The sequence below is a fragment of the Cyrtonyx montezumae genome, unplaced genomic scaffold (genome assembly GCF_038088225.1).
Source record: "Cyrtonyx montezumae isolate F1298 unplaced genomic scaffold, pur_monq_1.0 scaffold_106, whole genome shotgun sequence".
Lineage (NCBI taxonomy): Eukaryota > Metazoa > Chordata > Aves > Galliformes > Odontophoridae > Cyrtonyx > Cyrtonyx montezumae.
The window spans coordinates 89,122-107,452 of record NW_027071833.1 but is presented as its reverse complement, the minus strand read 5'-3'; the positions used below and the strand labels follow the sequence as shown (position 1 = coordinate 107,452).

The 18,331-nt window shown below is 63.4% G+C and overlaps 2 protein-coding genes across 6 annotated transcripts in view; both read right to left on the bottom strand.

Annotated features, from left to right (window-relative positions):
* Positions 1-699: 699 nt before the first annotated feature.
* Positions 700-10,329, bottom strand: MTMR11 (myotubularin related protein 11). 3 transcript variants are annotated; one of them, XM_065729142.1, is made up of 15 exons: positions 10,258-10,329; positions 10,058-10,170; positions 8,740-8,812; positions 8,485-8,627; positions 6,994-7,214; positions 6,826-6,913; positions 6,652-6,740; positions 6,415-6,536; positions 6,214-6,277; positions 5,895-5,965; positions 5,317-5,489; positions 5,046-5,216; positions 2,548-2,742; positions 2,014-2,274; positions 700-852 (listed from the first exon to the last, which is right to left on the bottom strand). In XM_065729142.1, exons 1-15 carry the CDS (start codon positions 10,301-10,303, stop codon positions 721-723), a joined length of 1,962 nt encoding a protein of 653 aa, XP_065585214.1. In that variant the 5' UTR covers positions 10,304-10,329; the 3' UTR covers positions 700-720. The 3 variants fall into 3 exon arrangements, with proteins under 3 accessions (XP_065585214.1, XP_065585217.1, XP_065585215.1); XM_065729145.1 differs by having other exon boundaries at positions 2,014-2,288; positions 2,568-2,742; XM_065729143.1 differs by having other exon boundaries at positions 2,548-2,739.
* A 4,396-nt stretch (positions 10,330-14,725) lies between these two features.
* The window catches only part of OTUD7B (OTU deubiquitinase 7B), a 38,882-nt gene continuing 35,276 nt past the window's right edge, over positions 14,726-18,331 (bottom strand). For all 3 annotated transcript variants that reach the window (XM_065729141.1, XM_065729139.1, XM_065729140.1), the window contains 3 exons: positions 18,200-18,314; positions 17,188-17,272; positions 14,726-16,000 (listed from right to left, as the gene is read on the bottom strand). In XM_065729141.1, the coding sequence (XP_065585213.1) occupies positions 14,726-16,000; positions 17,188-17,272; positions 18,200-18,314 (1,475 nt within the window). The remainder of the gene's footprint in view (positions 16,001-17,187; positions 17,273-18,199; positions 18,315-18,331) is intronic.

Here is an 18,331-nt window from a genome sequence, read left to right as displayed (position 1 = left end):
GCCCGACCCCGTCCTCGTCCCCTTTTATCATGATATTCCCCCCCCCCCACGCCTCGATAAATCGCGACATCCCCCGAGTCGCGGGGTCCCCGGTACGCTCCTCCAGTCGCAGCCACACACCGTCGCTTGCAGAACGCTGTGCTTTAATAGGCAAATACAAGTACCGCTGACACGCGTGGCCCCACCCCTCCCCCCCCTCCGGCAGCGCCGTGGGGTCGCGGTTCCCGCGCTGTACTCCTCGCGGGGAGGGGTCCGAACCCCACTGCCCCACGGTGCCGAGCCCCGGCGAGCGCCTCAGGGCCGCCGGAGGTAGCGACGGATTGGAGCAAAGGGAAAAAGGACCGTGGGGGGGGGAGAGGGGGAACCCCACGGGACGCAGCCCCATAGAGCTGTGCGCCCCAAAAGCTCCAGGCACTAAAAGGCCATGGGCCCCAAAAAGCTGTGGTCCCCCCCAAAAGCTGTGGTCCCCCCCAAACCCCCAGACTGTCCAGGAAAATCCAGGCAACAGAGAGCCCAAAAAGCCCCCAAAATCCCCAGGCCCCAAAGAGCCGTGGCCCCAGTGTGGGGCGAAAGGCAGCAGCGGAGCGGTGTGGGGAAGCACTGCCGGCACCTGGGGGGCCGCATCCCTCCCCTAACCCCCGAGCGGAGGGACCCCAAAGGACGAGTCCGTCCCCGCAGCGTGCATCCCTCGGGGGGGGGGGGTTCCCACCCCCACGACCCTCACCGTGAGGGTGACGGGGGGCTGCTGCCGGGCTCGGCCTGGGCCCCGTCCTGCTGCCATGCACGGAGCCGGTCCTGCAGCAGCGCCAGCTCCTCCACCAGTAGGGCCGGGCACGGGGCCAGGCGGCCACGCTGAGGAGGGGGGATATGGGGTCAGGGCGGAGGCATTGGGGTTGGATATGGGGTTGGATAGACACGTACCAGGTTGGGATGGACGCGTGCAGGGTTGGGAGGGAGGGATGTGGGGTTGGGAGGGACACGTGATTGGACAGGCACATACGGGGTTGGGGTGGACACATGGGGTTGGGATGGAAGGATGTGGGGTGGGGAGGGAGGGATGGATGTGGGGTTGGGAGGGATGGATGGATGTGGGGTTGGGAGGGAAGGATGGATGTGGGGTTGGGAGGGACGTGTGATTAGACAGGCACATATGGGGTTGGGATGGATGGATGTGGGGTTGGAAGGGAGGGATGAGGGGTTGGGAGGGACACGTGATTGGACAGGCATATATGGGGCTGGGATGGACACATGGGGTTAGGAGGGATGGATGTGGGGTGGGGAGGGAGGGATGTGGGGTTGGATGGACAAAGATGGGGGTGAGATGGACACGGGATGGATGAATGTGGGGTTGGGATGGGCATGCATGGGATTTGGATGGACAGATGTCAAGGTGGAGTGGACAGATGGGGTTGGGATGGATGGATGTGGGGTTGGATTGGGACAGATGGGGTTGGATTGGCACAGGTGGGGTGGGATGGATGTAGGGTTGGATTGGGACAGATGGGGTTGGGATGGATGGATGTAGGGTTGGATTGGCACAGATGGGGTTGGATTGGATGGATGTGGGGTTGGATTGGCACAGATGGGGTTGGGATGGATGCATGTGGGGTTGGATTGGCACAGATGGGGTGGGATTGGCACAGATGGGGTTGGGATGGATGGATGTAGGGTTGAATAGGCACAGATGGGGTTGGATTGGGACAGATGGGGTTGGGATGGATGGATGTAGGGTTGGATTGGCACAGATGGGGTTGGATTGGATGGATGTGGGGTTGGATTGGCACAGATGGGGTTGGATTGGATGGATGTGGGGTTGGGTTGGCACAGATGGGGTGGGATTGGCACAGATGGGGTTGGATTGGCACAGATGGGGTGGGATGGATGCACGTGGGGTTGACACGTACATATCCGGTTGGACCCATCTAAGGTTGAGATGGATGCAGATCAGGGGTGGATGGATGGATGCAGGGCTGGGTTGGTCACGTGTGGGGTTCGGACCCCCGGCCCCGTTACCTGTGCCTCGGGCAGACCCCGCAGGTAGCAGCGTCGCCACAGCCGCACGGAGGGTCCCGCAGCACAGGGCAGCAGCAGCCCCCGGGGGGGCGTGGGGATAGGGTCACCCCCCCGATCGCTGAGGGACTCCAGGGAGGGGGCCCAGCGCAGCAGGCGAGGGGGGGGACGGCCGCTCCGCCACGGGAAGGGCTGTGGGGTCAGCGAGCCCTTGGACAGAGCCAGCACCGCCCCAGAGCTCGACCCCGACCAGGCGCCGGCGGGCTGGGAACGGGAAAGTGGGTTAGGGGCAGCGGGGGGAACCCCGCGGCAAAGGGGGGGGGGAGGGGGACATGGGGCAGATAGGGGGAAAGCGGGGGTTAGGGGCAACGGGGGGGGGGACAGAAAATAGGGTAAAAGGGGGAGGGAAGGGGAAACGGGGTGAAAAAAGGGGTGAAAGGGGAGGTTGGGGGGAAATGGTCGGAAAGCATTGGGGTGAAAAAAGCAATCGGGGTGAAAAGAGGCAGCCTCCCCTCCCCCCCCCACAGCCCCACTCACCGTGTTCTGGGGGTCCGTAGCATCCGGTGTCCCCACGGGGCCGGGGTCCCACGCGGGGTTCTGGAATCGCGCCCGCTGCTGCCGGCTGTAGCGCAGCCCCCAGGCCCAGATGGGGGGCAGGCGGCACGCGACGCTGCCCGGGGGGGCGGCCCAGCGGCCGCTCACTGGGGTGTAGGTCTGGGTGTGGGGCTGCTGCTGCGGGGTTGCAGGGGTCAGCCCCACAGCGCAGGGCACGGGGAAATGGGGGCATATATGGGGAAACTGAGGCACAGATATGGGGAAACTGAGGCACAGATATGGGGAAACTGAGGCACAGATATGGGGAAACTGAGGCAGGAGAAGGAGGAAATTGAGGCACAGAAAGGGAAACCGAGGCACGGAACGAGAAACCGAGGCACAGATATGGGAAACTGAGGCACAGAAAGGGAAACCGAGGCACGGATATGGGGAAACCGAGGCACGGATATGGGGAAACCGAGGCACGGATATGGGGAAACCGAGGCACGGATATGGGGAAACCGAGGCACGGATATGGGGAAACCGAGGCACGGATATGGGGAAACCGAGGCACAGAAAGGGAAACCGAGGCACAGATATGGGGAAACCGAGGCACGGAAGGGGAAACCGAGGCACAGATATGGGGAAACTGAGGCACAGATATGGGAAACCGAGGCACAGATATGGGGAAACAGAGGCACAGATATGGGAAACCGAGGCACAGATATGGGGAAACTGAGGCACAGATATGGGGAAACCGAGGCACGGAAGGGGAAACCGAGGCACAGATATGGGGAAACTGAGGCACAGATATGGGGAAACTGAGGCACAGATATGGGGAAACCGAGGCACGGAAGGGGAAACCGAGGCACAGATATGGGGAAACTGAGGCACAGATATGGGGAAACTGAGGCACAGATATGGGAAACCGAGGCACAGATATGGGAAACCGAGGCACAGATATGGGAAACCGAGGCACAGATATGGGGAAACCGAGGCACAGATATGGGGAAACCGAGGCACAGATATGGGGAAACCGAGGCACAGATATGGGGAAACCGAGGCACAGATATGGGGAAACTGAGGCACAGATATGGGGAAACTGAGGCACAGAAAGGGAAACCGAGGCACAGATATGTGGAAACCGAGGCACAGATATGGGGAAACTGAGGCACAGATATGGGGAAACCGAGGCACAGATATGGGGAAACCGAGGCACAGATATGGGGAAACCGAGGCACGGAAGGGGAAACCGAGGCACAGATATGGGGAAACTGAGGCACAGATATGGGGAAACTGAGGCACAGAAAGGGAAACCGAGGCACAGATATGTGGAAACCGAGGCACAGATATGGGGAAACTGAGGCACAGATATGGGGAAACCGAGGCACAGATATGGGGAAACCGAGGCACAGATATGGGGAAACTGAGGCACGGATATGGGGAAACCGAGGCACAGATATGGGAAACTGAGGCACGGATATGGGAAACCGAGGCACGGATATGGGGAAACTGAGGCACGGATATGGGGAAACTGAGGCACGGATATGGGAAACCGAGGCACGGATATGGGAAACCGAGGCACAGATATGGGGAAACCGAGGCACAGATATGGGGAAACCGAGGCACAGATATGGGGAAACCGAGGCACAGATATGGGGAAACTGAGGCACAGATATGGGAAACTGAGGCACAGAAAGGGAAACCGAGGCACAGATATGGGGAAACTGAGGCACAGATATGGGGAAACCGAGGCACAGATATGGGAAACTGAGGCACAGAAAGGGAAACCGAGGCACAGATATGGGGAAACCGAGGCACAGATATGGGGAAACCGAGGCACAGATATGGGGAAACTGAGGCACAGATATGGGAAATCGAGGCACGGATATGGGGAAACCGAGGCACAGATATGGGAAACTGAGGCACGGATATGGGAAACCGAGGCACGGATATGGGGAAACTGAGGCACGGATATGGGAAACCGAGGCACAGATATGGGAAACCGAGGCACAGATATGGGGAAACCGAGGCACAGATATGGGGAAACCGAGGCACAGATATGGGGAAACTGAGGCACAGATATGGGGAAACCGAGGCACGGAAGGGGAAACCGAGGCACAGATATGGGGAAACTGAGGCACAGATATGGGGAAACTGAGGCACAGAAAGGGAAACCGAGGCACGGATATGGGGAAACCGAGGCACGGATATGGGAAACTGAGGCACGGATATGGGAAACCGAGGCACGGATATGGGGAAACCGAGGCACAGATATGGGGAAACTGAGGCACGGATATGGGAAACCGAGGCACAGATATGGGGAAACCGAGGCACGGAAGGGGAAACCGAGGCACAGATATGGGGAAACTGAGGCACAGATATGGGAAACCGAGGCACAGATATGGGAAACCGAGGCACAGATATGGGGAAACTGAGGCACAGATATGGGGAAACCGAGGCACAGATATGGGGAAACCGAGGCGGGCTGCCCCACTCACCGCCCCACCGCGGCCCCGCTGGCGCTGGCAGCTGAAGAGGAAGGTGCTGCAGTAGGGCAGGAAGGCGCTGTCGTGCAGGGCCAGCAGGTACGCCTCCGTGAACCCGAACGCCGCCGGGAACTGCCGCAGCAGCTGCCACGCGCAGTCCAGGAACAGCAAGAAAACGGGCGACTGTGGGGGGACACGGGGGGACACACACAGACGTCACCCCCACGGAGGTTCCGTGGGGACGCTACCCCCGGGGAGGTGACAAAGGACGCGGGGCCGTCACCTCTTCACGGGGGCTGTCCCCGCGCAGCCCGAGGCGCTGGGGGAAGGGGTGTCCCGCTGCCACCCACTCGCGCTGTATGAGGCTCTGGAAGCCACGCACGGTTCGCGCGTGGGGGTCCGCCAGCAGCTGCACCAGCGAGGCCAGCAGGCAGCTCAGGTCGCTGTCCGACGGCTCTGGAGGACGGGATGGGGGGGCCTTCGTGACCCCCGCCCCAATGCCCTCCATCCCGGGACCCCGACCCCCAACACAGCGCCTCCCACCGCTCCGCCCCCCCACCCCGGCGCTCCTTGTCCTGGTGTCCTCCCCACCCTAATTCCACCCCTCCCCCCCCCCAGTTTGTCCCCCACCTCCACCTTCCACCTCGTTGTCCCCCCCACCCCGATGTCTCCCCCTCCAACTCCCCTCCCACTAACGTCCCCACCCCAGGGTCCCCTTATCCTGGTGCCCCCCACCCCAGTGTTCCCCACCTTCCTACCCCCATACTCCCACCCCACTGCCCCCCACCCCAGCATCCTCCCCCCACCCCCCATCCTGATGTCCCCTAACACACTTCCTCCCCCCATGCCCCCCACCCCTACCCTGCAGGACAACAGAGCACTGTCTCCCCGCCAGCAGCGATGCCACCTCCACAGCTTTCCTCAAACAGGCTCTGGGGGTGAGGGGGGGGGGTTGGGGGGCTCAGAGTTCCCCAAAACGACCCCACCACCTCCTGGGGAGGGGGGAGGGGGCTCCAGCCCCAGTGAGACGCTGACCCCCATCCAACGCAGCTCCCCAGAATGCCGAGATTGGGTTGGGGGGGGGGGTTCCCCCCATCCAAGGCAGCACCCCAACGCCCTGTGGTTGGTTTGGGGGTCCCCATAGTGGGGGGGCTTTAGAGGTGCACCCCCGAAACCTCACCGTACGTGCTCCAGCCACCGCGTCCCTTCCAGCGCTGACAGCCACTTCTCATCAGCTGCTGCACCTGGTTTGGGTGGAGAGGAGAGGGGGCCAGACCATGGAGGGGGGGGTCAGACCATGGGGAGGGGGGGGGCAGACCATGGGGAGGGGGGTCAGACCCCCCCGCCCCCCCCCCCCCCGCACGCCCCCCACCCCTCTCACCAGGCAGGCACAGTGCCCGCAGCCTCAGGTGTGCCAGCTGGATGTCGGGGGGGGTGGGCAGCTCAGCAGTGTCAGCCAGCACACACGGCCTGCACCCAGCACCCAGCAGCACCTCCAGGCACCTGAAAGGGTGTGTGTGGGGGGGGGGAGACAGAACCCCGCATGGGGCTGGGCACTGTGACCCTCCCCCCCCCCCCCCCCCCCGGCTCTGGACTGCCCCCCCAGGGCGGGGTTTACCTGATGTCCTCGCTGCCCGGCTCTGAGGCTGCGTGGAAGCCGGCGGCTCTCAGCAGGTCGCTGCCGTTTGGGTGGTGCCAGCACAGCCGCTGTGTGCAGATGGGACCCCTCCACGTCACCCCCCCCCCCCCACACCCTCGACACCCCCTCCTCACCCCGCATGCCATTACTCACAGCCACACGGCGCTCCTGGAAGTGGGCGAACGTCTGCTTGAGGTCGTGGTCCAGCAGCGCGCTGGGCACCCACAGGTAGCGGGGCAGGCTGCGGGTGGGTGCACAGTGTGGGGGTCCCGCGTGGGGCGGGGAGCACACCCACAGCCCCCCCACCCGCGCCGTACCTACCTGGGGGCCATATCGAAGCGCTCATTGACGGCGCTCACCCTCCAGCCCACCGCCCCGAGGCGCTGCAGCTCCCGCTCCCAGTCCTGAGGGCTCTCGAAGAGCAGCGTGGGGGGCGAGCCTTCCTCCTCATCCTCCTCATCCCCCGTTGTGCCATCCACGTGGCTCCCGCTGTCCCCCGGCCACGTGGCCGTCTCCCGCGCTCGAGCAATGGCGTTGGCCACCTGTGGCAAAGAGCGAGGGCTGGGGGCTGCGACCCCGCGTGAGCCCTCCCCCCAAAACCGCTGTTGTGTGCCCCCCCCCCCGCCCCCATCCTCAACCTCGCCTCCCATTGTGGCATCTCAGTGCATCCCACTCCCATCCTCATCCTGATCCCATCTGCATCCCTGTCCCCATTCACTCATATCCCGATCCTGACCTGGTCCTGTCCCAGTCCCATCCGGGCCAAATCCCACTGCAATCCCAACCTCAGCCTGCCCACGCCCTGACCCCAGGCTGGCAGCACCCCTGCCCTTACTCCACCCCCCACCCAGCTGCATCCCACCCCCATCCCAACCCCATCCTCATTGCATCCTGACCCCAACTGGCTGCAGCCTGACTCTTATCCTGGCTGCATCACTGCCCTTATCCGACCCCAACGTAGCTGCTCCCTGCCCCCATCCTGGCCACGTCCCTGTCCCCATCCTGCCCCGATCCTACCCCAGTACCATCCTGAACCCATCCCGCTCCCATCCCAGCCCACCCAGGCTCCATCCCACTGCACTCCAGCTGTGATCCCAATCTTCCTAAATCTTGACCCCAAGCTGGCAGCATCCCTGCCCTTATTCCAGCCCCCACCCAGCTGCGTCCCAATCCCATCCCAAACCCCACACTTGGGGGATGGCGGAGAACCCAGGGCCACGAGCCCCCACCCCAAACACCCCCCACTCACCCGGCATGCCTGCAGCCCCAGGGCCATGAGCCCCCACCCCAAACCCCCCCGCTCACCCGGAACGCCTGCAGCCCCAGGGCCATGAGCCCCCACCCCAAACCCCCCCGCTCACCCGGAACACCTACAGCCCCAGGGCCATGAGCCCCCACCCCAAACACCCCCCGCTCACCCGGAACACCTACAGCCCCAGGGCCATGAGCCCCCACCCCAAACCCCCCCGCTCACCCGAAACGCCTGCAGCCCCAGGGCCATGAGCCCCCACCCCAAACCCCCCCGCTCACCCGGAACGCCTGCAGCCCCAGGGCCATGAGCCCCCACCCCAAACCCCCCCGCTCACTCAGAACACCTACAGCCCCAGGGCCATGAGCCCCCACCCCAAACCCCCCCGCTCACTCGGAACACCTACAGCCCCAGGGCCATGAGCCCCCACCCCAAACCCCCCCGCTCACCCGGAACACCTACAGCCCCAGGGCCATGAGCCCCCACCCCAAACCCCCCCCACTCACCCGGCATGCCTGCAGCCCCAGGGCCATGAGCCCCCACCCCAAACCCCCCCCGCTCACCCGGAACGCCTGCAGCCCCCATTTGCTCTCTGGGAAGTGGAAGCGCAGCAGACGGAAATCCTGGCAGAACACCGCCAGCTCCTCGGGGATGAAGGTGAGGGTGGAGGCGGCCGTCAGCACCGTGGGTTTGGTGAAGCTGCTGGCTGCGGGGTAGGAGGGGGGGGAGGCAGTGGCCATCAACCTCCCCCCCCTCCCCTAGCCCCCCCAGGTCATTGCACACGGGGGCAGGGCTGTGCCCCCCACCCCGGAACCTACCTGCCACCAGCGTGCGGATGCAGCGCAGTGCCACGCTGTATTCGCTCTGCAGGAAGGGGATGAAGCTGGGGGACTGCGGGGGGGGGGGGGAATGATGGGAGGTGGCCCGGACTCCCCAGGGGCAGCAGGGCAGGAGCAGGGCCCTACAGCCTCGGTTCGGCCCCACAGCCCCATCCCCACCCCACGTCCCACAGAGAGGAGCTCCTGCGGTGAAAGGGGCAATGGGGGTCAAATCCGAGGAGACGGTGGGGCTGGGGGGGGGCAGGAGGGGGGCAAGGTGCAGAAGGGATGGGATCACTGTGGTCAGGATGCAGTCGGGTCAGACTCAACTGCAGCTGGAATGGGACTGGGATGCCGCTGGTACCGGACCAGGATTGGATCGGGGCGCGGCTGGAATGGGATCCCCACATCCAGATGGGGACAGGGGTGCAGCCAGGTAAGGTCAGGATGCAGACAGCTTGGGGTCAAGGCATGGGGGGTCAGGAGGCAACCGGGATGGGATCGGGGTACAGCTGGGTTGGGGCTATCGAAGGCAGGGATGCAGTCGGTTCACAGAAGCACCGGATCAAAGCACGGTTTGGGTTGGAGGGGAACTTCAGGATCATCTCATTCCACCCCCACTGCCGGCGGGGACACCCCCGGCACACCGGGCTGCGCAGAGCCCCATCGCCCCGAGGGAGGGGCACCCTCTGGGCAGCCTGTCCCACCATCCCCCCACCCTCACGGTGAAGTGTTTCTTCCCAATAGCGAGTCTAGCTCGCCCCTCTTCCAGCTCAAAGCCCCATCCCCATGCCCTCACCAAAAGTCATTCCCGTCGGCCCCCACCGGGAACTGGGGGTGGGGTAACGACGTGGGCAGATTGGGGTCAGGACGCAGCTGGGATGGGGCATGGACGGGCTCTGGATGGGAACGGGGTGGATCCAGGGTGGATGAGGACTGGGGGTGCGGCTGGGACAGGGTCAGGGTGCACGCAGGCGGTTGGGGTCAGGACGCAGCTGGGATGCAGTGGGACAGAGCGTGGATGGGGTTGGGATCAGGACACAAGTGGGCGGGGTCAGGGTGCAGCTGGGATGGGACCGGGATGGGACGCGCTCGGATGGGGACAGCGATGCAGACGGAATAGGGTCAGGTGCGCGCAGTGCGGGGCCGGGACGGCTCCGGGACGGGATGAGAACACGGGCGGATGGGGACCGGGGTGGGGGACACCGCTGGGACGCGGCCAGGACGCGGGCAGCCTGGGGTCAGGACGCGGCGAGGGTGGGACCGCGACGGAGCGGGGTGGGATCAGGGGGCGTCGGGGTGCGGTGACGTTCCCCACCTGCGCTCCGGGCACGAACGCCACGCGGACGTTGGTGCAGAGCAGAGTGCCCCGCACGGAGCCGCCCCCCCCGCGGTGCCGCACTCCCCGCGCCGCCTCCAGAACCACCTCCCCTACGGATGGGACGGGATGGGGAGGGGGTCGGTGCGGGGACGGGACCCCCCGGCAGGGCGGGGTCGGTGCCCCCTCCCCGCCCCTACCTGGCAGCACGGGGAGGGCCGCGAGGCCGCCGCGCGCCGCGCTCATGGCGGAGGACTTTGCCCGTAGAGCCCCGCCCGCACCCCCCCCTCCCCCCCCCTCCGTGGAGCTCCGCACGGCACTGCCCGGGGGGGGGGCGGGGCGGGGGGGAGGGGCAGCTCTCGAGACCGCGTGGGGTTCGTGGATCCGGTGGGTACAGCTCCCCCCACCCACGAAAGGAGCGCGGTGCTGGATACGGTGCGGGTTCCTGAGCCCCGCAGGGATGTGCGGTGCTGGGGGGGAACCCCGAGAGCTCTGTATGGATTGGGCGGTGCTGGGGGTGCGCGGTTCCCCCCACAGCAGCCCACCGGGTTCTGTGGTGCTGCATGGGGTGGGCTGCAGGTTACCGAACCCCATAAAGTTGTATGGGGTGAGGGGGGGGGCAGTTCCCTGCACCCCATGAGGTTGTACAGTGCTGGAAGCAGGTACGCAGCCCCCTGAGACTTTTATGGGGTGGGGCAAGCTGGGGGGGGTCTGCATCTCCCTGGGCACGTTCTGGAGGATATGGAGATCCCCACGCCCTGTAAAGGTTTATGGGGCCGGATGGAGGTGCACGGCTCCCAGCACCCCACTATGCTGGCACAGCACCCCACAAGGGGTGCACGGTGCAGGACAAGGGCCCCGATCCCCATAAGGGTGTACGGTGCTGGATGGGGGGGGGCGCAAGTCCCTGAACTCCATAAGGGCTATATGGTACGGGGGAGTGGGGAGGGGCTGCAGCTCCCGGGGTTCTATGGGGTGGGGAGGCCAAGGGGGTGCAGTGGCACAGCTCTATGAGTCCTACATAGGGTTATGGGGGGACTGGAAGGGGCTGCATCTCCCCCCACCCCATAAGGTTGTATGGTGCTGGACAAGGGAACACGCAGCTCTGTGAGTCCTACAAGGGACAGATGGTGCTGGGTGGGGGTCCTGCAGCTCCCCTGACCCCATAAGGTCGTATGGTGCTGGTGGGGGGGTGTCCTGCAGCTGGTACCCCAGTAGGTCGCTGTGGTGCTGGGGGAGGACACATCTCTCTGAATCCCATGAGGGATGCACAGCGCCGGACAAAGGGGCCCGCGGGTTCATGAAACCCAGAGGGGATGTGTGGTGCTGGAGGGGGGTGCACAGCTCCCGGAGCCCCAATAGCTTGGCGTGGAGCTGGGGGAGGACGTGCACCTCCCTGACTCCTATAGGGGATGCACAGGAGACATAGAGCTCCCACACCCCATAAGGGACGGACGGTGCTGGGCCCCACACATCCCCCAGCCCCTCTGGGCCCCCCATGACTCCCCCCCCCCCCACCTCCCCCCACTTTTGGGCCCTATTTGCTTTTTGAGGACCCCCACGGTGGGAGCCGGGAGCAGCAGCAGTGCATCTCAGGCCAAGCCCATACTGCACCTGTAGGAACACGGCCCGTGGGGCCGCGATGGGGGGAGGAGTTTCCTGCAGGGCCGCAGCCAGGGCCGGGCTCCAAAGCGCCGGGTCGGCCCGGGACACCGACGTGGCACAGCGCAGGGGAGCGGCCCCACGTCGGGTCCTGGGGGTGCCTGCGGGGCCTGACCCCAACACAGAGCAGGTGCACCCCACAGAGCTGCCGCCCCTTTCTCCTCCTGCCCCCGATTTTGTGTCCCACGCGCAGTGTTTTATCGGGCTGGGTTCACAGCCCAGCACTGCCCCGAGCATCCATCCGTGCGTGGGGGAGAGGGGCCCCAAAAGGCCGACGGTGGAGGGGGAGCGAGCTGTGCTTGGGATGGGCGTCCGGCCCCCAGCAGGGGGAAATTCTCCTCCAACCAAAACAGGAGGAAAACCCGCACAAACCCCCCCAGCCCGGAGCCGGGGAGGCTCAGCCGCGCAGGAACAAGGCGTGCGTTAGGAACCGCGTTTATTGTCAGCGAGGCCATGGGAGCAGAGAGCAGCGGGAACAGCCCGATACAACGCAGCATCCGGCGCTGCCACGGGGAGGGGGGGTCACCCACCCCACGGCTCCGTTAAAAATTAAAGACGGAAAGCATTGTGTCCCGGATTGCAGAACGCATTTAGGTCACCTCTCGTGCCACCCCACGCAGAGCTCCTCCACCCACCCGTGAAACGCCCCGTCCCCATCCCGGGGAAGCAGCTCCTCCCCCGGAGCGGTGCTCCCCCATCCCGGCCCCATTCATTCGGGTGCCCGACCCCGGGAAGGAACCGACGGATGGCGAAGACCTTCGCACCAAACACAATTTGCAATGGGGGATCCCTTGAAAAAAAAATAAATGGTCGTTTCACCAGAAAGGAAACAAAAGAGAGCAGAAAAAGCCCCAAAGAAACGCGGCCGCTGCCCTCGCGTGGAGCTGTAGGGTCAGGGGACGCTCAGGGTCTGCACTTCATAGAAAAAATACCCTTTAAAGCACTCCATTGCAAACCCAATTTCGACTGAAGTTGTGTTGTTTTTTGCTTTGTTTCTTCCCGTTTTGTTTTTTTAAAGCTACAAAGCTCACGAGCTGCGGTGAGAAGGGCAGAGCAGCACACAGCGCGGGGCAGATCCCATAACGGGAAACTGCTGGGGGGGTCACGGCCCTCGGACCCCTTTCCCCTCTCCACAGGGGAACGCAGCACTCCCCCAAAAGCCCTTTTCTCCCCCAGAGCCCTCAGGAGGAGCAGCGGCTCCACGAGGGGTGGGAGACGGTTTTGTGTTCGGAGGACCCCGTGGACAGCGGCACTTCCCGCAGCTGTGGGTTTGCGCGTGTCCATCAAAGCACCGCTCTCCCGCTCCTGTTCTCTCCCAGCGCTTCGCTGCCACCCAACACCGGGGGCAGCCCCGGGGGAGCAGCGTGCTCCGCCCTCCCTGCTCCCCTGCACCGAGCACCGCACTGCGACGAGAGCCCACGCGGTGCCCTGCACTGCCCACGTGCTGCCCCCACGGAGGGGGGGGGCACTGAGCCCCCTCCCCCCCCGTGGCACTATTTCACGTCGGTCACAGCGCGTGGCTGACCTGCACCTGGGATAGGGGCGGCAGGAAAACCAAGGGGGCCTTCAGTTGGTCAAAGTGGGGAAAGAAGTCCGCTACTGAGAGCAGCTGAGCCCGGGGCGTCCTGCAGCCCCTGAGCACCTCCGGGGGAAAAGGGGCCGAGCTCAGCGGGATTTCAGACATCGAACTGCCAGGACCTGCTGAGAGAGCCAAGCCTCAGCGGATCGGTGAGTAAGGCTCCGGGTGATGCTCTGGCTAAGTACACTTGCAGCCCTCTGCCCGCTCCTCCCCGTGAAGGGCAGCAGCGCTGGGGGGGATTGCATAGCTGGATGCCTTCCGAAGAACAACAACGAGGGAACGTTGTAAAGCTTCGAGTTATGGGCAGAAGTCATCTTTTATTTCCACGTGGTAAAACGCTGAACCTCGCTCTGTACAGGACCGGGCCGAGGATCGCGCCCAGCTTGGGATCTCTAGTTACAAAAAACTATCTGTGCAAACATCGCAGTGCTAAATCACAGCCGCCCTCTGCGAGATGTGGGCATCGCGAGCTGCCGGGAGCGGGGCACACCGCGACCACATCGCGTGCGACAGTTCCGGGTCCGCCGTCCTCACGCGTCACTCCTTAGCCCTATTATCAAAAATATCTTTAATATTCCTCAGCCTAAAGGTCAGTAACGTGGCTCAGCAAAATGGAGCCGAGTTAATTCTATTCAGCAGAACAGAGGTAGTATGGAAGTAGCTTGCTCAAGTAGAAAGTTATCGCGCGTGTCCGCGTGGGGTGGAAGCCGTGGGGCGCGCGGCGCTGCCCCCGAGCTGCGGCCGCTCCTCTCCGCGTCCGCACCGCTATTGCTGCTGGGGCACTGACCTCTGTCCATCTGCACCAACAGGACGGCGCTGCTGCGGGGAAGCTCGGACTGCTCAGCGCCGAGCCCACCCCGTCCCCCTCCCCCGTCCTCAAGAGTTTAACAAAGAGGATTTAAAAACCGGGGAAGGGGGGGGGGGGGGGGGGAGGGGCAGAGCCCCGCTGGTGCTGTGAGGCACTGAGATGTCCTATGGGCTCAGTTCGACCGAGACAAAGAATCCCATCCCAACCACGTTCCTCTCAGTACCAGGAAAAAAAAATACATAATGAAGTGTTAAAAAAACCAAAACCATAAATCTCAGTGGAGAGGAGCGTGACTTCCACACTGAGAACGCAGTGCGCTCCGCTCCGCGCCGCGCTACGGACCGAGGCGGTGCCGGGGCCCAGCCAAAAAAGCTTCGGTCTGGGTCAGGGATCGCTGGGACCCCCTTCCACCCGCAGCCCCCACCGGAGGCGCCCGCACTGATCCTCCCAGCCCTGAGCGGGAGGAGCCCTCCGCCCGAGCGCGTGCGGGGAGGGACCGCTCCCCCCAGCCCCGCACCCCAACGTGGGCAGCGCAGAGCTGGAAGCCCCCGTCAGCCCACTCCCTCCTTCCGAGCAGCGAACACAGAGAGGGGCGGACACACACACCACTGCACCCCGCTCAGAACCTGTGCACCAGCGCCTCGCGCTCTCTGCGCTTCAGCTCCTCCTTGTAGCAGCAGGAGCAGAAATTGCCCGTCTCCGGGTGCCCGTAGAAGCTGCAGTGGGGCTGCTTGCACTTGGTCTGCTGGACGCCGTAAGGAGCCCTGCCTCTCGTTCTGTCCGCGCCGTCCTGCTCCGGGTGCTCCCGGTAACCGTTGCTGTGCTGGGGGGGGGCCACGCGGGCAGGGGTCTCGCACTGGGCGGGGAAGCTGGGGTGAACGTCCGTGTCCGTGGGGGAGAACCTCCCCACGTGGCAAAGCTGCGGCCGCGCCTGGGCGCAGTGCCGGGGCAGGGTGGCGTAGGGGGGGAGGCTGCCGCAGGACCCCCCCCCCACTTGCCGCCAGCCCTCGTGGTAAGCGGGGGGGTGCGACCCTTCTGCGCTGCCGCCCACCACGGAGGGCCTGGGGAAGGTGAAGACGCCTGAGTAGCTGGAGGGGAACGTGGCCATCTTAGCCCCGACGGCCAAATCCGGGGCGTGGATGGCGTAGGCCGGGGGGGGCTGGGGGTACGCGGGGCCGTGCAGAGCTTCCTCGCCCCTCACATCCACCTCCAGCTTTTTGGCAGGGGCAGCGCCCGCCAGCGCCTTCTTCTCCGCCTCCTTTTGCTTCTGCTCAGCCACGAAGCGCTCCTCGGCGTCCAGGAGGTACTGCTGGATCATCTCCTCCTGGTACTGGTGCCGGTGGCCGGTCTTCAGGTGGCCGCTGAAGATGAACTTGCGCTCGCCCTGCATGGCAGCGCGCAGGATGCTGAGGCTCAGCCGAACGTCGCTGCTGTACTTGTAGGGGTCCGAGGGCCTCTCGGAGCCTGCTTTACCCGCGCAGCTCTTCTCCCCTGGAGCTGAGAGGTCTCCCTGGGAGGATTCCTCTTTGCTGCCTTTCCTCGTCTTCAAGGATCCCTTCTTCTTCTTCTCCAGCGTGTCGCCCTGCCCGTTGCTCACACCGCCCTTCGCAGCCTTGCCGTGCATCAACCCGCCCATGTTCTTTTTTAGCTTGCTTCCCAAAGTCTTGCCAAAGCTGCCCAGCTTGTTGGCAACCGAGTCGGCCCGTTTCTTCTCCTTGTCCTTGTCCTTTTCTCGGTCTTTCTTTGGTTTCTCTTTGTCCTTGCAGCCCCTGCTGCCCCCGTTGCTTGCTGAGCTGCTGCAGATGGACTCCTTGTCTGACTCTCCCGACTCGGCAGCCGAACGGGCATCGTCCCCTGCCGAGGCAGTGGGGGATTCTGGCTGGGCTAAAGGCGCCTGGGAGAAAGAAAACACAAGTCAAACTCACTGAGCTGCTCAGACAAGAATTTTCAGGCTGAAGGTGAAGCACAGAAGCAGGCATGTGCCGGGAGAATAGAGGGGATGAGTGGTGGCTCTCAGATCCGGAGCGCTATCGGAGTGCTGCAGCTTCAGACACATCAGAACTGCTCATAGGGACGTTTGGGGACTTCCTGCCAAAGGAGGAGACCGGAGGAAAAGAAGAAAACCAAAAACCTTCCTCCTTTCCTGGCAGCCTGGGGACATCCCTACTGCTGGGGCAGCTGCTACGGTCCAGCGATGCATCACCGCTGCGATTCTGGAACCAGACGGAGCTTTTCAGGGCTCTAAGAGCCAACGGGAGGTCCCAGGAAAGCTCCACAGGTTCATAGGTCCATGAGGTTGGAAAGGAGCTACAAGATCACCCAGTCCAACATCCTCCTGTCACCATCCCTACCCAACTGCTCAATCCAATCCCTCAGCACCTCATCCAAACGCTCCTTGAGCAGCGCTAGGGATGGTGCCCCCACCCCCTCCCCAGGCAGGCCATCCCAGGGCCTGACCACTCCTTCAGAGACAAAATTCCTCCTCAAATCCCATCTCAATCTTCCCCGATGCTCACCTCCCTGCTCCTGCTGGCTGCACTGTTTCTAATCCAGGCCAGGATGCCGTTGGCCTTCTTGGCCACCTGGGCACACTGCTCACGTTGAGCCGAGCATCACCCAACACCCCCAGGTCCTTTTCCTCTCTCCATCCTTCAAGCCGTTCTGCCCCTATAGCACTGCATGGGGTTATTGTGGCCACAGTGCAGCACCCGGCACTTGGCCTTACTGAACGTCACCCGGTCACACCGTGACCCCGAGCTCAGCTCCTGGTGGCCGTCAAGCGGCGCTCGGTGTCTGTGTTGGGCCAGGCAGCATTCATTAGACTGCCAGACCCACACAGCAGGATGCGTGCGCGGCAGGACGCGCGGGGCCGTGCCTCTCTTTTGTGACGGGGGTAAAAAACAGGCTTGGAAAGCTCTACAAAAAAGCATGCACGCCAAAGCTGAAATTGTTGATCCACTCAGAGCAACGTCAGCTGCAATGTGTAACGGGGAACCTGAGTGCAAGCAGGAGATGGCTCCAGCTCGGCGTCCTGCAGGAGGGAGGCGTGAATAATTCAGCAGCAAAGCTCCTGTCTCTCACCTGCGTGTCACAAGGCAACGTGATCCACTTCACATTCATGTAGCTGTGCAGCAAGTGCAGCTTCGCTTCCAGGGAGAGCGTCACACTGAAATGTAAAGAAGCAGAAACGCTGCAGTCCGTTTCACTCCGTCCCAGAGCTTCCTTTGCTGTACTGAGCTCTGTTTTAATTCACTGCAACAGATCAGAACTGCCAGGGCAGCAGCAACACAAAAGCCAACCTCCCAACGGCAGCCAGGACGACGTGAGATTTCTGCGTCTCAGAACTGAGTCTGCTACGGACTACAACCAACCTGGCAAACCATCCTTACGCGTCTGTGAGACAAGAAGCAGGCAGATGTCACAGAGCAAACAGAGCCGCTTTCAGAATGAGTTTCCTCTCCAAAAAAAAACAATTCAGGAGAAGAAATAAAAAGTAAAGACGTATTCTCACCGATTTCTACTTGCTGTTTTCTCCCCACTAAAAACGCAGCGTATTTTCTCTCGGCCCCAAACCCTTTAGGGTTTCTGTGTCTGTTAGGCCTGCCCTGAGCCTGAGCACTCTGAACTCGGAGGTTTCTGACCTCAGCCGTCGGATGCAGCCATGCCCCCAGCTCCCCGGCCACGGCAGCGCTCTGCTCATTTCTGGCTCAGCCCCATGAAATCTGCTCCCACCCAACGCTGACAGGCCTCACCCACAGCCTGAGCCCAGGGCAGGACAGGGGCTGCCTGCAGGCCGTCCTCCAGGGCCCACGTGAGCGGTGTCTGCTTCCTCCAGTGGGGCACACAGGAGTGGAGGAGCACACCTTTACGTGTGTGTGTGAGATCCGGGCTGCAGCAGTCGGTCCTCCTCCGCTCCTCAGTTATGATCCGACTCCGATCTGAAGCTCCATGTAACGTTTGGAGCCATCTCACCTCGGGGGAGGTTGCTAAGGTGACATTATCCCACCCCAAACATGCTATTAGAAACCCTGCCACGTTTGTGAACGCAATGAAGGGAGTGCTGCGCTGCAGGCGCTCCGTGCCCGTCGCCAACCTGGCCAGCTTGACGTTGTCACTGTCATCCTTTCCCCACTGCCAGTCCTTCCCAGGGTCCACCGCAAAGTGCACGGGGAGCAGCTTATGCTCCGAGTCCGTCAAGGGGATCACAGCTGCACAGGGAGAGAAC

Coding starts and splice junctions, on each gene's coding strand:
- MTMR11 (XM_065729142.1), bottom strand. CDS start 10,303: ATGAGCGCGGCGCGCGGCGGCCTCGCGGCCCTCCCCGTGCTGCCAG. Junction 6,914..6,993: donor CGCTTCGATATGGCCCCCAG/GTAGGTACGGCG, acceptor ACCCACCCGCAG/CCTGCCCCGCTACCTGTGGG. Junction 853..2,013: donor GGGGTCTGCCCGAGGCACAG/GTAACGGGGCCG, acceptor CCCCCTCCTCAG/CGTGGCCGCCTGGCCCCGTG.